At 35.7% G+C, this 17,885-nt stretch overlaps 2 protein-coding genes across 5 annotated transcripts in view; both read left to right on the top strand.

Moving 5' to 3' along the window:
• The first annotated feature begins 111 nt into the window (after positions 1 to 111).
• The window catches only part of LOC106062345 (kelch-like protein 40b), a 68,041-nt gene continuing 50,267 nt past the window's right edge, over positions 112 to 17,885 (top strand). For 2 of the 4 annotated variants that reach the window (XR_008775034.1, XR_008775035.1), the window contains exon 1: positions 17,301 to 17,553. The gene's annotated coding sequence lies outside the window, so the exon portion shown is untranslated. Of the gene's footprint in view, positions 252 to 17,300; positions 17,554 to 17,885 lie in introns of those variants that run through there. The other 2 variants (XR_008775037.1, XR_008775038.1) reach the window with 2 other exon arrangements.
• LOC106061004 (uncharacterized) lies at positions 1,154 to 8,605 on the top strand. Its single transcript, XM_056012544.1, has 2 exons — positions 1,154 to 1,623; positions 4,073 to 8,605. The coding sequence occupies exon 2, from the start codon at positions 4,255 to 4,257 to the stop codon at positions 5,908 to 5,910; it is 1,656 nt and encodes a 551-aa protein (XP_055868519.1). The 5' UTR covers positions 1,154 to 1,623; positions 4,073 to 4,254; the 3' UTR covers positions 5,911 to 8,605.

Genomic DNA, 17,885 nt, shown 5'->3' with positions numbered 1-17,885 from the left:
AATTTTGTTTTTGTATTCGAAGATTATAGTTCAGTGCTTTATGTATAATTGATACTTTAATTTTGAGTCTTCTGTCCTGAAGGCTTTCTAAATTTAGTGATTTTACTAAAGGTGTTACTCTAGTCAAATGTGAATATTCGTTTGTTATGAATCTCACTGCTCTATTTTGTGTCTGTTCCAGTTTCTTAATGTTTTCTTGAGTTGAGGGGTCCCAAACAGAGGATGCATATTCTATTATTGGCCTAACCAAGGTTAAATAACATTTTAGTTTTATGTCCTTATTTGATTTATAGAAATTGCTTTTAATAAACCCTAATGCTTTATTTGATTTTTGATAGTTTCATCAATATGGAGACTCCATGACAGTTTTACATTTGATATAACACCTAGGTATTTTGTGTTTAACACCTAGGTATTTTGCGTTTTTAATCTGTGTTACTGGTTTAAGATAAGTGGAATTAATTTGTTTTAGTTTTTTGATACTCTTAATAACTGACATTTTTCTAGGTGGAAAGACATGCTCCAATTTGATTCCCAATTGTGTAATTCATCTAATTCTCTTTGTAAAATTTCTGCATCTTGTGTTGTTTTTATTGTTCTATATATTATGCAATCGTCTGCAAATAATCTGACTTTTGTTCCTGAACTAATGCAATTTGGTAAATCGTTAATGTAAATTAAAAATAGTAGTGGGCCTAAGACTGTTCCTTGTGGTACGCCTGAGTTTACTGTTATCGGTGTTGATTTAGAGCCATTTATTATTACAGTTTGTTCTCTCCCTAGCAGAAAATCTTTAATCCACTGATGTAATGGACCATCAATGCCAAAATATTTTAATTTTTTAAGCAAACTATTGTGTTGAACTTTGTAAAAAGCTTTGGAAAAATCTAGTAAAATAGCATCTATTTGCTCACTGTTATCTAAACCTTTTGAAAAATCATCAATTAGTCCTATTAGTTGTGTTTCACATGATCTATATTTCCTAAAGCCATGTTGGTATGGTGTGAGGACATTATGTTTGTCTAAGTGGTATATGATGTTTCTACATATTATGTGTTCTAGGATTTTACATGTGATGCTGATAAGTGATACTGGTCTGTAGTTTTCTGTGTCTGATTTTTCTCCTTTTTTTAAATAGAGGGTTGACATTAGCTTCTTTCCAGTCCCTTGGTACTCTGCCCTGGTTAAGAGATTCTTGTAATTCTATATCCCCTATGTTGTCTACTTGGTTGAAATTCAGTAATATCTCTTTGTCTCCTGGGGCTGAGTATGCTGATGCAAAGTATTTGTTTATGACGTTAGCTTTAGTTTCATTATCATTATGTGTTCAGTTGTCTTCTCCTTTTAATGGCGCTATGCCTGCTTTTACACATATAGATTAATTGTCAAATTATGGCTTTTTTTTTAAACCTTGTTTTATTGGAATCTATTCTTTAGTGCTTGAAGTGGTCCTAAGAAGAAATAAGACAATATAATGAGACGGGTAACTATTGTATTTAAATGTAACCATGCGTAAAATGGGTGGCAAAGCTAAGCTTGACTGAATACTGAACTTTGTACGTAAGACAATTCATGTGTATAAATTTGTCATAGTCAGTCTAAGTTTAAAAGGTCTGTTACAAGGTAAGGTTTATTGAGTTTTAATTATAGATTATAAGATACTTCTTGTAACAATTTAATAAATCCCAATTTTTTGATAGGTCACATAGACCATAGGTCTGTCTGTGTCTATATGATACAAAGGTGTATCATTATTTTGAAATAAACCTTTTAGATAGAAAGATAATGCACTGTAGATACCTCAGAATATGCATTTTGTTGGCTTTCAATACCAGAAATATTGCTCTCAATGCTCCCCCAGACCCCTTTTTTCCACTAACTTTAGGAAGAACCTATTCTAGGGCACAGTAAACGTCTTCCGAAAGAATGAAGGGTCAGAATGTAATAGAGATTAGTTATGTACACACACACATCCATCCATCCATCTATACCTATATTTGTATATTATTAATTACCATATAAAAGTAATGTCATTACTTTTTTAATAAATATGGCTTCTAATGGGGACTTCTGTAGTTTAAACTCCATTTTGAGGTTGGTACACCAAACGATGCAGCAGCATCAACAAATTCACTTCAATTATGCGTCGGGGTCAATTTCCAGGATCTTTCTGATCTCAACCTCAAGCATGGCACTACGTTGGTCCTGCACATTCATCAACTTTTTAACATTTAGCTGCCTTGATCTGAAGACTGAACAATGTGGTGATCAGTACAGGGCAGTACGCACTTGGCATAACTCTGGTGTGCATTACTTCACCGACCGAATCGCCTCACCATTAGAGATAGGAACTAAACTATTTTATTAATTTAACTTTTACAGAGTTACTTACTTAACTAAATGTTTATCACACATTTAAAACAAGAGAAACATACAAAATACTTTTTTTTAAAGCGCATATTAAGTGTAATCATATCAATCAGTTTGGATCATTCGTGTAATTAAATTTTAATAAATCTGGACTTACAATAAAAATCTATGCGATTAGTTTTAGTCAAGCATTTCATGCTTGTAACTTTCTTAATACGCTATGATCCTATCACTTATATGGACCAGTTGGGAAAATAGGGAAAGGAGAAAGAAAAGGATACCTTGTTGAATATACTTTGGTGAACATACCTTGGTGAATATACTTTGGTGAATATATTTTGGTGAACATACCTTGGTGAATATACCTTGGTGAATATACTTTGGTGAACATACGTTGGTGAATATACTTTGATGAACATACCTTGGTGAACATACCTTGGTGAACATACCTTGGTGAATATACTTTGGTGAACATACCTTGGTGAATATACTTTGGTGAATATATTTTGGTGAACATACCTTGGTGAATATACCTTGGTGAATATACTTTGGTGAACATACGTTGGTGAATATACTTTGGTGAACATACCTTGGTGAATATACTTTGGTGAACATACCTTGGTGAACATACCTTGTTGAACATACCTTGGTAAATATACTTTGGTGAATATACTTTGGTGAATATACTTTGGTGAATATACTTTGGTGAACATACCTTGGCGAATATACTTTGGTGAACATACCTTGACGATTATACCTTGGTGAATATACCTTGGTGAATTTACCTTGGTGAATATACTTTGGTGAACATACCTTGGTGAATATACCTTGGTGAATATACCTTGGTGAATATACCTTGGTGAATATACCTTGGTGAACATACCTTGATGAATATACCTTGGTGAATATACGTTGGTTAACATGCCTTGGTGAATATACCTTGATGAATATACTTTGGTGAATATACCTTGGTGAATATACCTTGGTGAATATACTTTGGTGAACATACCTTGGCGATTATACCTTGGTGAATATACCTTGGTGAATATACCTTGGTGAATATACGTTGGTGAACATACCTTGGTGAATATACGTTGGTGAACATACCTTGGTGAATATACCTTGGTGAATATACTTTGGTGAACATACCTTGACGATTATACCTTGGTGAATATACTTTGGTGAACATACCTTGGTGAATATACTTTGGTGAACATACCTTGGCGATTATACCTTGGTGAATATACCTTGGTGAATATACTTTGGTGAATATACCTTGGCGATTATACCTTGGTGAATATACCTTGGTGAATATACCTTGGTGAACATACATTGGTGAATATACCTTTGTGAATATACTTTAGTGAACATACCTTGGTGAATATACCTTGGTGAATATACTTTGGTGAACATATCTTGGTGAATATTCCTTGGTGAATTACTATAATCACTTTTTAGAAGCATTTCTAAAAAAATGGGGGTGGGGAAATGACCTGAATTTGAACTAATGGCTTAAGTCTCCTTAACCACTAACCACTCTGCTAGTGCGGTGCGTATGAAAATAGAAGATTAACTTTAAACTGGCAAACCTTTACATGAGATTATTTCAGCTTATACAACCAATTCAGTCAAGTACAATGTCTTTCCCTTGTTCAAGAAATAAAAAAAAAATAATTAAAATTAAATGTATTTTTTTTCTCAGTTATAAAGACATGGAGATCAAGCAAGAAGTGGCCGGTGGCATAGTCAAATGTTTAAGCGACTTCTGGAAATGTAAAGAGTTGAAAGATTTTGCTGTAATCGTTGGAACAACAAAGTTTGAGTGTCATGGGTTTCTTCTAGCTGTTTGTTCTGGGTTTTTTTAGAGGACTTTTTAGATCCGGCATGAAAGAAACGGAATCAAAGTGTGTGACTGGTGAAGACATCTCAAGTGAAACTTTTGAGTTGATCCTGGAGACTCTGTACACTGGTCATGGTGTTTTGACCAATGACAATGTCATTGATATTTGGAGAGCTGCACACCAATTACAAATACCTTTTCTAATTACAGAGTGTGAAGAGTTTGCTAAAACATCATTGTCATTGAACAATTACATTGAATATTATAAGCTAGCCAAACTTTTTGACTCCAAAGAAGTAACAGAAGTTATTTGGTCCTTTATTCTCAAAAACGCAGACTCTTTTTTCCAAACTGACTTTTTTTTTGAGATGCAAATTTCGGATGTTATGAAACTGATAAAAAGTCGAGATCTTGAAATAATTTCAGAAGATTTAGTAGTAATTGCCCTTTTTAAGTGGGTTGAATTTAAACCTCATGTGCAAGTTGAAATGTCTGAAGATTCTGATAACCTTTTGAACAAGGAGTCAGGTCAGAAGAGAATCAGGACGGGCTCAAACAGTTTTGAAACACCAGGCATTCAACAGCCAAATAAAGATGTGACAAACAATGCATTGGATGATAATAGAAAACAACATTTTTTTACTCTGTTGTCAAACATAAGAACTTGTTTATTAAGCCCATCATATTTGGAATGGTTGATTCATTGTCCACTAGTTAGAGAAAATAAAGAAGCCACAGACTTAATAATTGAGGCTATATTTTACCAGTTTCAAGTTAGCAAACGCAATGGGGCGTGGCCACCTGGCGCTATTTTTAGAAAAGATGGCTGCTATAATAACACTGCTGTAGCTATAAGCAAATACCAAGAAAATGAATTAAAAATAAAAGCGTTTTCATTTTCATCAAAGCAATGGCTTCGACTTCCTGATTTGTTTTGTGAATCGAGAGTCACATTTGCTGCTTTTGATAAAACTCTATACGCTCTAGGTGAATCGATTTCTGCTACACCAATCTTAAGATCAAACTCAGCCAAAAAACATATTTTAAAACTTATTAATGGTAATTGGATAGAAGTCAATATTAAATTCACTTTCCCACCAGAACATTCTGTTGTAGTGGCTGATGCTTTCTTGTATATTCTTTCACCTCCAAGTCAAGAAGTCTGGCAAGTGGACTTAACTACAGGAATATCTTTTCAAAAGGCTGATTTACCTGATACAGTGCCAATAACTCATGTGACAAATTACAAGTATTTAATTTTTGCATTTTATATCTTGGAAAGCGAAGGGGAAAAAACTGCTGTTGATTGTTTTAATACCTTGCAAAACACGTGGATAAGTCTTGATGTTTTAGATGGCCCTGCTACAGGTATGATTAGTTTTAAACATAAACTTTCAACTTATCTCTTACAAACCAATGGGAATCTCTGGATGGTTGAGTCAAATTCTGAAAATGTGGAATTTAAATATTTGGCCAAACTTTGGAGTTGTGACTGGCCACTTCATGGAGCAGTCACATTTAGGGATGAACTCTATATTTATGGAGTTAAATCTGAAGCTTTAAATCAAGATTTCCAAAAACAATTATCTTTAAATGACATTTTTAGTCAAATAGTTTACATGGAGAGTGAGGACACAAAATCATCAACTCTTATACCATTAACATTAGGTCGCAACTGTATTCGCCAAAGTGAAGTTTAGCATGTTCCATGCTTGGACATATGAAATGAGAAATATGTATTATATTTTTACTTGAGCTATTCAAAGTACCATAATTGAAAGAGTGAGTCCTCTACTTTTCTTTCTCTCCTAAATTCACCTTCACCTATACCTTAGTCTGTTGAACCATTTGGGGCACCACACAAGATCCATTCACCGTCTATCTCCATTTCTCTCTTGTAAAATGATAGCCTGCCAACTTTCTACATCCTTAGCCCTTTTATAATACTCTACTGGTATGTAGATTATATTATTCTGTTTTGTAGGTGTTTGTGCCCATGGTATGAAACAGGTAAACTTTATGCGTCAATTACTATCTTTTCTGTCCTCTATACCTATAAAATGATCAAATTTACAACATATCAATTTTTCAATTAAACCTATCTAGACTACTTATTCTAGAGGTTAAAATTGTATGACATTTCAAAAATATTAGGTAGAACTCTTTCTTGAATAATATTTACCTGACTTTATTATTTTAATCAGTTGGTTTTGAAATCGTTCAAACTATTTTGTTTTTACAATTCCTTTGATTAGCTTTTAAAATTTGAATGGGTTCAGGACACTGGGTGAAACCTGGAAATCGATTTTGAAAACAGCTCCAACAGTTTTCCTAAAAAAAACAACAACAATGAAACTGTAATTTTTCAAATTATAATCATCTTAAAATCAAGTTATATTAATTTGAACACACTTTCAGTGGATATTCCCGCACTCGACTCAAAAGTTGTTTGTATTTTGAATATGCTTACCCAAGTATTCCTACACTCTACTCAAATGTTTCTATGTATTTTGAATATGCTTACCGGAGTATTCCTGAAGAGTTCAATAAATAAGCAGACGTTCCTGAACATTTTTGCGCACCATCTTATTTAAAAATCATAAGCTGCACCTTCGATGACCAACTGTGAACGGGAAAAAAATTGCATTACATTAAAAATTGAAACTGTAGATTAAAGATAGAAGAGAAATTGTAGAAGCTTTCATAGATTGAACATCTCATATAGTAGCAGGGACTAGATTGTTCCTTTTCTGCAATACCATATTTGTCTTTTGTACTGATAGATCAATATGTTCAGTAAACAGGTAACATTTTGTATTAAAAATTTTACCTTTATTAAAGAATCCTTATAACTTTCTTCAGTAATGGTAGTAAAGCTATCTTCACTTGTGTTTGTTGATGTAGGTTTCAAATGTTAATCTAGTAACAATAATAGATATTTGATTCATACGTTTATTGATAATGCCTAGAATTAAAATTCTGAATAGTTTTTTGTACCTTTACATATCCCTTAGTCTGTTGAACCGTTGGGGCACCAAGCAAGACTTTTCGACCGTCTTTTTCCATTCCTCTCTGTCCTTTGCCCTGTTTAGAACCTCTTTCAATGGCAGGTCCGTCCATTCTTTTATGTTGTCCTCCCATCGCTTTCTCTGTCTGCCTGGTACTGTTCCCTGAAGGAAGGTCTTTGCGAGCTTCGAAGATCTTGTAATATGGCCATAGATTTTAAGCTTGCATTTTTTCACAGTAGTTAGCAGGTCATCATGGGGTCCGATCGCTGCAGTAACCCTATCTCTAATCTCTTGGTTTGTGATGCAGTCTTTGAATATAATGCCTAGGATCCTTCTGTAGCATCTCAATTCCATTGCTAGGATCCTCCTCTCTAGCTCTGCAGTCAGCGTCCAAGACTCACAAGCATATAGAAATGTGGCCATGACCAGGGAGCGCATCAGTCTGATTGTGGTGCCGAGGGCTAAGCCTTTGTCTTCTTTTAAGTTTTGAAAGGGCTGCTGTGGACTGTGCTATTCAGGGCCAGTAGTTCGGGTTTTGTTTCCTCATCTGAGACATTAGCTCCGAGGTATTTGAAAAGTACACGTATGTGGTCATGGCCACATGACTCGAGAAAAATAAAACAAGCCTAGCCGGTTCCTTTTCAACACAGAGGACTCTGAAAATTTTAATGTGGAGGAAGAGAGTTAAACATACAGCTTCAAGATGTACTGACAAGCAGAAACATCAGTGCTTAGAATGTCAGTGTTCTACACTGCTGCAAACACACACAAAAAGAAAAGTTTTAAGACAATATTTGTCTTTTAAAAAATCAGAATATTTAGATTTAAAATTTAAGGTCTTGAAAGTCATGGCATACATTGTAGTGTAGCTCTTTAATATTTTTTTTAATGACTGAAAACTAGATTTACCGCTTGTCGGTGCGTAGGTTATGATATTCTAGCACCAATGTGTATTAAGTGCACAATTTTTGAACGCACTTTCTTTGTTGCCCTGCTTTTAAGCTTATGGAGTGGTTTTGTTATTATGCTGGTGTAACGTATCTTTGAGATTCTTCTGTGTTCCCCTGTTTAGGGTAAGTATTTAAGGCATCACTGCATTTCGCAGTTGTTTCGCTGCCTTAGCGTTTTGGGACTAGAACTTTCAATTTGTCTTTTCTTATGTCTCTACAGGGAGTTAGTTATGGGATTATCAAGATTACATTGGAGTTTATTATCGGCAATGGGCCAGTGTTGAACGTACTATTGTGTGGCGTTGTGTGATAGCAAGGTGCAGAATTATTGTTTAATTACTATAACCACAATATTATAATATTTTAGACTCAATGTCATTACTCCATCAGTTGTCATTATTACTTATATTCATGTCATTAAACAATTACATTGTTAACAGTGAGTCACTTATTTATTGTAAGCACGAGGGTGCCTGTTGAATGTCAGGGGCCCGGGCAAACGCGCTAAGGCTTTAACATAACCCAGACACCGCTTGTTGACTCTGGCTTACTCCACGTAAATAAAGGATAAAATTAAATTTTGAATCTAGATCTAGATCTAGTATAATTATGACTAGATAGATTCTACCAACGTTGAATATATCTATCACTATCATACTCTATGGCTATCATCACTATGAGTCTATGACTAGATCTATGCGATTGTGTCTAGATCTAGATCAATATTACTACTAATATTTAAATTGTTTTTCTCGCAGACAAATTATAACATTACTTATATATAGACTCTAGATCTCTAGACCTACCGGTAGATTTAATTCTAGACAGTGGCGTAGCATCCATGGCGCGAAGGGGTTCAATGAACCCGGGCCCACGACCATTAGGGGCCCACGGCCTGTGGAGTAGCAACAATGCACTTGGGCCCATGACTCTTGACTAGTTTGGGGCCCGCCGCCCACGTGAGAACTTACGGACGACACTAAAGTCCTGATGTTCACGAATTAAAATTTCGACACAGCTGCTAATTATTCAATTTTCTCCAAGCTTAATTTGTTTCTTTTTTTTTCTGTATTTAAAATGTGAGGTCTAAAGTTTCTATTTCAAATCGAGAGAAGATAAAATTAAAAAAAATAATTTTAAAAATAACATTAAATATTTAGGAGACTAAACACCAGAGTAAGTTACATAATATATCGTTAAAGTTGAAATGTTCGTTCTGTTACAATGTATAGTAGAATTGAATTGGGGAGCAGGTTTATATCAAAGATGTAGAAGATAGAAGGATGTCAAAATTAATCATGGAATAGTATCATTCTGTTATTAATGCTTAGTATTTGGGTCATAGTTCGTAAAGAAAGTTAACACCATTATATTTTTACAAAAACATGATCATGGAGTAGTGTCTTTCGGAGATGAATGCCAATGCGATCTGGACGATGTCGCCCACACAGCAGTTCCCCCCTCCCCACACAGCTGATCTATCCGAAGATATAAACATATTTACATATACGTAAATGGAACTCTGACCAATGCTTAGTATTTGGTTCATAGTTCTTAAAGTTATCACCATTATATTTATACAAAAATATCTAGCCAGGCTTTATTTAAAATTGTTATGAATATTAAAATCAGACATGAAAACAAAACTCCAAAGATTCAAAACGTGATATAGACCTGTTTGGCAATGCAGTTTTGGTAAACATACCAAGGTCCAATCCGCACATGTATTTAAAAAAAAAACAAACGTTTTGCGATTTCCGAGGATGAAATACCTATTTAAAAAAAGCAATTAGAGAGTCATGTCTAGGTTTTCGTTTTTGTGAGAGCCAGAAGTCTGCAGAATTGGCGGGAACAAATGCTCCTAGTAATGAATAATCCTTATTTATTCTTAAATAAACTGCGAGGCTAAGGCTATGATGGTACCTCCAATAAAAGTGGATAGTAGGGCCACAATGGTCTTCCAGTATTGCTTCATCAAAAGAAGCCGCTTGCGCATTATGTTCACTGTGCTAACCAAGACTTAAACTTGGTCTTAAATGATTCCGTCAGCTGAGTTAAAGACGTGGCAGATTGCTAGGACTTGGTTTTTGTTTTTTTTTTTGTTCACATCATGTCAAGATGGGCGCGTCTTGAATCCAATAGAAAGAGCATGGCTTATGGTACACTCAGATACTTTTGCCCACAAGATAATCATCATGGAGTGATTCGGATATTTTGATGTATTAAAGCTGTTAATACAAACTATTTTGTGTTTCTCAAAGGAAAAAGAACGCCTGGAAGCTGCATCACTTAGAGGAAAATAAGAATTGGTTATTGTCGAGTATTATTAAGCGCAGTCAGCGTTGTGTTTGAAATGTTGAACAATGAGGAGCAAGATCTACATAAAGCAGATAGTAATGGAATGTCTTTAGGATAATATACCCATACATTCCGATGACTCAATAGTTCTGTCACACTATACATTAGTCTTATTTGAGGGAGGGGGGGCCACCAAGATATTCTTGAACACTGGCCCAGGATACCTTGCTACGCCACTGATTCTAGATCTACATTGTTGTATTCCATGCTTGTGGTAGATCTGACCAAGACCTATCTATGATACTAGACTCTATAAACTAAAGTCATTAGTGAAATGATTAAATCTAATCTACACTCTACATCTAGACAAGATCGAGATCTACTCTAGATATTTAGATTTAGATCTCGATCTAGTTTATATTATACATTCATCTCGACTCTTGACCTTTTTTAGTACTTGCCAACATTTCTGTAGTGTAGAATTAGTTGATAACTCAATTGTAATCTAAAGTGCAGAATAAACATTAAAATACATTTTAATTAGATCTATGTTACAATTTAAGGGGTCAATGCTAGGGACTTTAGGAGGTAGTGCTTCATTTTGGGAATAAAGGGGTTAGAGTTACAATAGTGTACACTCTACTATTATGCATTCAATATTATTATTGTCATAAAAGTTTTGGGGGAAAAAAATGATACATAAAATTCTATAAAATGGGGTGCAAACGTCCTCGGCACAAACATAAAAGAAAATAAAAACATGAATAATGGACAAAGAATGACCAAAGAAAAACAATGTCGCCTGATTGTACAATAAGCCCACAGAATTGCAAATTGGACAGTCATAATGTTGTTTGTCAATTTAGTGCGATACGAGAACATATTTTATAGAACTAGATTACGATGTAACAAACCAGAACAAACAATTTACGATAAAACAGAGCCGTTTAAAACACAAACTATTCATTTTCAAAAGAAGGGCTCGGTCCAACGTGGTTAGCCCTAAAAACACGTCTTGTTCTATGCTTAAGTGAGGCCCGTTCTCAGTTTTTTAATGTGACTCACGTGACTAAGGAAATCCCCGATTAGTCCTAACTTCAACGCGTCCAACTATAGAGTATTCATCTCACACCAATTTAAGGAACCAGCAACATTTAACAACAGTTTTTAGGTCTCGCGTAATAGCCATGTTATGTTCCACGCAAGTAAGAGGCTTGAACTCGGGTCTGTGTAAGCTTATATATAACTGTTGGTTTCACAGTGGCACCATGCAGTTCTGTATAAGGTTTGTAATATTCTTCGATTCTGAAAGCGCGTCCGATACATGTAAAATAAACTATTTAACTATTGGTAATTAATTATTTTCTATTGTATCTCGAACAAGGGAAAGAAATTGTACTTGACTGCTAATGTGGTTTAAATTGAACAAGTCCATTTATACTTCGCCTCTTGAAGTTTGAAGCTAACAATAGAAACTATAAAACATTGTTTTCATAAGCATTACGCTGATATAGTGATTGGTGTATCAAGGAGGCCTTAGCCCTCGAGCTCAAAGTCAGGTTGCTCACCTTTTTTTATTATTAATTTATAAACACATTTAAAAAGCCATCACCCACTTCTTTCTCCCCCTTTTCAACTGGTCCAGACAACTGATAGGATCAGAGCTTATTGAGAAAGCTAACAACATGAAATTGCGCTAAACAAAATTAATTGGTAAAAATATTTGCAATCGGACAGATTTATTATAGTCTAGATCTATTACAAATTTAATTACATGACTGATCCAAACTAATTGATACAGCTACGCTTAATATAAGCTTTGTTTTGTATTTTTAGTATTTTTTTTTAAATCTAGCATTCATTATTTATTAAGAGCAAAATAATCACTCTACAAGATGTATAAAGGAGGTATTGTCTTTAAATAAAAGTATTCATTAAGAATTCTAAGTAGCTAGATCTCTCAGACCAAAAATCTAAATGAGGTCTTCATAAAAAAAAAAGATAAGTGTATGCATTACAAATGTTTGTACACATTTTCCAAATTATTGTATTACTTGGGTCTTGTTATTGGAATCCATTTTTTTTTTACTGCTTTTAATAGTCTTCAATAGAAAGAAATACGAAACTACAAGACGGGTAGCTATTGTATTTAAATGTTATATTGCGTAAAATGGATGACAAAGCAAAGCTTGCCTAAAGGGAGTATGATCATGTTTTATGGGGCCGCCATATTTAAGTGATGATAGCAACAGCTCCTAGGCAGCCAATTGTTGCCAGATTTATTTTGTTGGTTAAAATAAATAAAATGAGTTATAGTGTGCTGCCAACTATTACATAAATAAAATCTGAATACATTTAGATTAGAGGGAATGTAAACCTATTTATCTAAACAGGAAATAGATGTACATTTTACTAGTCTGAATCTATATTATTTCTCAATATTTTATTTTGTATGTGTTGGTGTAGATTGAGTTTGTTAAGGATACATGTTTTTGTGTTCTATTGAATCTGAAAAAAAATTAATAAAATATAAAAAATCGGTACTAGTGTAGTTGTTTTTTTTTCGTTTTTTGTTTTTCTCATAGATGTTCTTTTTTTTTTTTTTAAATTTGATGATGCTTTATTTCATTATGTGTTTGTATGTACATATGTGTGTATATATGTGTATGTGTGTGCGTACGTACTTGCGCGTGTGTTTTATATGAAATTATTGAGAGTTAAAAAAATACTTAGCTTACCAAGTATCTTATTAATGGTAAAACAATTAATGAGACATATTAATTCCACCATCCCCTCCTTTCTCATTCTAGGCAGGGGACTAGACTAAGGTAGATTTATCAGTACCATCATTTTAGTACATTTTAGTTTAGAAAACGATTTTAAGGCGGTAGAGGACGCTGACACAGTACCGCTAAAGCTTAAAATCCGTCAATGTGCACATTACTTAGCTAGTCTTTGGTTTGGGTTGGACATTAGAGTTGCATTAAAGAATAATCCATTTGGTTTATTGGCTTGACCACAAAACAGACGTTGTTACGGATAAACAGTATACATGCCACAGCAACAATTTCGTGGGAGGGTCAACACAAACGTTACAAAGACACCCTTAAGAGTTCTCTCAAGGAGTGTGAGGGAAACGCTATAGCTCTGGGTCCTTTCTTATTGACAGCGGCCGTGAGTGTCGTGTTTCATGATATAACGCAAGGAGCTTGGTAATCAACAAAGAACGTAGATCTAAGATTTAAAAAAAAAGGGAAGGTGAGAAATGAAGCAGGCATATCTGCAGCAACCCATGCCATCTATGTGGTCGGCTTTTTAAAAGAAAAAATGGACTTCAAAGCCATCTTCAAATTCATAGAAAATGGGAAATTATCTCATCTTCAGCTACGAAGGAGGAGCCATATATTTAAGCTAGCTAATCTGCTCATTAACTGATTAGCTACAGGTTACGTTAATGTGCAAAAATCGAAATTTTTCCTCTAGATATAGGCCTACTGTTTAGGTACCGTTAATGTTAGGGTTAGGATAGAGTTAGCTTTATCTAGGTATGCAAGCTCCTGCAAATAACTACAAAATAATAATTTAATTTATTATTTTGTGTGTCAAAAGAGTTGAGTCAAAGATAATTACAACATATATATATATATATATATATATATATATATATATATATATATATATATAGTTCGTCCATCGTGGTTCGATGATGACCACTTTGTCATCCAGGGGGGTGAGGGCTTTGCACTGGGGTTTTATGCCTCCTCATGTGGCTGGTGAGACCTATGTGAGCCCGGAATGTTCGGCCGCACACTGGGCAGGTTATTTCAGCTGGAGCTAGTGTCGTTTGTCTTGCTTTTCTTTTCTGGCGTTTTTCTTCTGCCAGCGTTGTTCTTTTTTCCTCAGCAACCTGTGCGCCAGTTTTCACAGCGCGACGCCATGATGCTCTGTCATGTGCCTCTGTCTCCCATGTGCCTGGGTCTATGCTGAACGCCTTCAGAGAAGCTTTGAGGGTGTCCCTGAAGCGCTTTCTTTGCCCACCTTGCGAGCGCTTTCCTTCGCTTAGTTGGCCATACAAGAGTCGTTTAGGGATGCGGTGGTCTTCCATTCTGTAGACACCTGGACAAGTGGATCCTGGTAGTTGGTGATAAATACGAAATTAGTCGTATTCTAATTCTGTTCTAAAGTTGCTGCTCGGCGGTCTGGAAGTTCAAAAGAAAACAGCGCCCACTTTCACTGCGCCAAATACCCATATTGTTCATATCTCACAACCATCAAAGACATACCTCACTTACTAGACGTCCCATTTTTGACCACTGGAGCAATACACCACAGGTGCGTTATATAAGTCACACTCATACAATACGCCACACACGCTCACGCACACCAATTACCATTCACACGAGGGTAGCGGAGTTATATATGGAAAATGAAAGAATGTCAAGAAGAGGGGAGGGAAGAGAAAGTGGCGAAAGAAAACTAAGTCTTACTGGGGGGGGGGGGGGACAAGTTATCAAGACATCCAGGATGACATAACATCCAGACGATGGCGTTTTCGGCTAGCGGCTCATGGGTGTCCCTCTTTGCTTTAACAGTGATAAGGGGAGGGAAGCTAAACGACCTCTGTGACCCGAGGCTGAGTCTGCCTTGTTCCAATGAATGGAAAACGGTGTGTGTGTATGTACAGTAGATGGACTGGGTGACAAACTCAGCTCTGCTATTAACATATGATTTTATTCTTTCTGACTCACAATCGACTGGTGTCTGGAAATATTTAAGCTCCCAGTAATTTAAGCACCCGGGACCGGGAAATCGGGCACTTTTTGACAAGGCAGAAAATTAGGCACTCTTCAATAGAGACTTAATTTAGAAGATAATTGATTTTTTTTGCGCATGTTTTATTCCGAAAATACCAACAATAACTAATTTTCAACAGAATGTTTATGAATCAAAAGAAAAGCTGACAAACGGAAAAAAAGTACAATCACAAGAATGCAGGGGAAAATCACATTATATAATTTAGGCCTGCACATCAAAGGATTCTGTGGAGGGGAGGTAGAGATGATTCCCCGCTTAATGCTTCACATCCACCACCAACCCTTTAGATTAATTGTTAATATTTTTTTTTAAATATATATTATGTCGCTACCTCTCTCTAATGTAAAATTCAGCCACTCATAAGTCAGTAGTAAATGCAAAGTCAAGTTTATCGCCTTATCCCCAACTACCTTAACCTTTAATATGTGCTTGTGGAAGGGAAGGCAGAACAGAATGATAAATTTGTCAAATTCAGATAAATCTAACAAAAAAAAAAATACTAACCCTAACCCTAACCCTGAAGACATTAAACGTCTAATAAATCTAGCGCATCAGACATTTACTGATTTACACAGCTAAAACTAACCTGACTGTAAATCTCCTCACATCTCAAACAAGACTAAACTAAGAATCTTTAACTCTATTGTCAAGGCTGTCCTATTGAATCGTTCGGAAACATGGAGAACAACTGAAGCGACAACAAAAATAGTACAGACCTTCACGCCTTCATCAACAGATGCCTGAGAAATATCCTAAAAATACACTGGTACGATAAAGTAGAAAACACAGAACTGTGGGAGATGAGTGGGCAGAAAAATATAGAGGTGTAGATCTTAGAGAGCAAGTGGAGATGGATTGGTCACAAGAGAAAATGCCGATAGAGATCTAAAGACTGTTTTTGACAGTAGAAGTTCCCTGTAAGCAAGCACTGATAGTTACTTTCATTGGCCTACAGTGACAGGATTGCGCAATGCATCTGGCCCTATTCGGCACCTTCGACACGCCCTATTACAGTAAGACCTGGACTTCATCATTCTCTGGTCAATCTGTTGTTTCACGATCAAAGGATCCAGCTATACACACCCACCCCTCCCCTACCAGCCCCATGCCGCAGTTTCACCCCTCCCCTGACTACTCCCTGCCCGCTCCCGCATTTTCACCCTACCCCCTGACCACCCTCCCAGTCCGCTCCCGCTGTTTAACCCCACCCCTGACCCCTCCCAGCCCTCTCCCAAAGTTTCAACAATTTCTTGAGCCAGTCAGTCAGTTTCAGTGACCTTGGTTACCTAGCCACATTCCTTGACTCTTGAGGCTAGATTAGAGAAGACAGTCATTTTACCTGGGATATTTCTATTAAATGAATAAATATTTATATATGAAATTCTTTTCTATAAGGACATCAGTTGTTTATTGCATGTATCCTCAAGCACATTCTAGATACAATGCAACAAGTCTCATAACACACATTACACTAGACTAGTCCACTAGATTTAGGCTTAGATCTATTTAAATTCTAGATCTATTTAAATTCAACATTCATTTCAGCTTTATTGAAAAATGTTACAAGCTGTCAGCACCTTAAATCTTCATCAAATCATTTAAAATATAACTTCATAGATCTATACAATAATCCCATCATATATAGGGCAATATAGGCCTAAATCTATTTAAATTCAATTTCTATGGAAAAAAAATGGGTACCTAAATTTACGCTTTATTAATGTCATTCCAATTTTAAATAATAATATTTTACTCTCTCTTGCAATCCGCTATAAGCTGGCGATATTTATATAGGTCTGTGAGTCGGCTCTATAGCGATTTAATTCTATTATTTCTAGATCTATATATATATATATATATATATATATGTTTTTATTTTCTCACTCTTCGAGTATGGTTTCAGCTGGCGATATTAAAAATCAACTAGGTTATCTCCCCCCTGGAAATAATTTTTTAAGCATTGATTCAGCGCTGAGACGTCGCAAAAATCTGGCCAGTGGTTGACTCCCGATGCCGTCACTGTGGAGAGAGCGTCGAAACAGTGTCGCATGTCTTGTACGAGTGTCCCCAGCTCCGCGAGCTAAGGGGGGACTTGCCTGTGCAGTCACTCGACTTGTATGGTAGCTATGAGGCACTACGCCGGACGGCTAAGTTTCTTGCCAGAGCACTACAAGAGGACTAGTCCTTCCTGCTCTGATTTTTCAATAGGAGTTCATCTCAGGCCAGTGGTTGCCAGATGTTACCTAGTGTAATGTACTAGTTTAGAGAGTAGGTTAGTTTTGTTAGTTAAATATATTGTGTATAGTTTTAGCGACGGTAAAAGTAATGACGTAGTAAGACAGACTAATGACGTAGTAGACTGAGGCGAACAAGAGACCAACATGGCGTTTTGTTAGAAGTAGGCTGTTTTGAATAGTAATTGAATAGTAGTTGCGACGTTTTAGAAAGACTGGACGGATTTCCCAGTGCTTAATAAAGCATCATTTTATAGAACTGAATGTTGTTATCAAGTATATCTATTTTGTAATGTTCTGTGGCTAATGTTAAAGTAATAATTGCACAACATGAAGTCAGATTAGATTAGCCCACAACACTAGAGACGTA

Source organism: Biomphalaria glabrata, chromosome 15 (assembly GCF_947242115.1).
Source record: "Biomphalaria glabrata chromosome 15, xgBioGlab47.1, whole genome shotgun sequence".
In the NCBI taxonomy this organism is placed as follows: domain Eukaryota; kingdom Metazoa; phylum Mollusca; class Gastropoda; family Planorbidae; genus Biomphalaria; species Biomphalaria glabrata.
This window is presented reverse-complemented; position numbering and strand designations above follow the sequence as displayed.

Excerpts from the sequence above, each read along its gene's own strand:
- LOC106061004 (XM_056012544.1), top strand. The coding sequence starts at position 4,255 with ATGAAAGAAACGGAATCAAAGTGTGTGACTGGTGAAGACATCTCAAGT.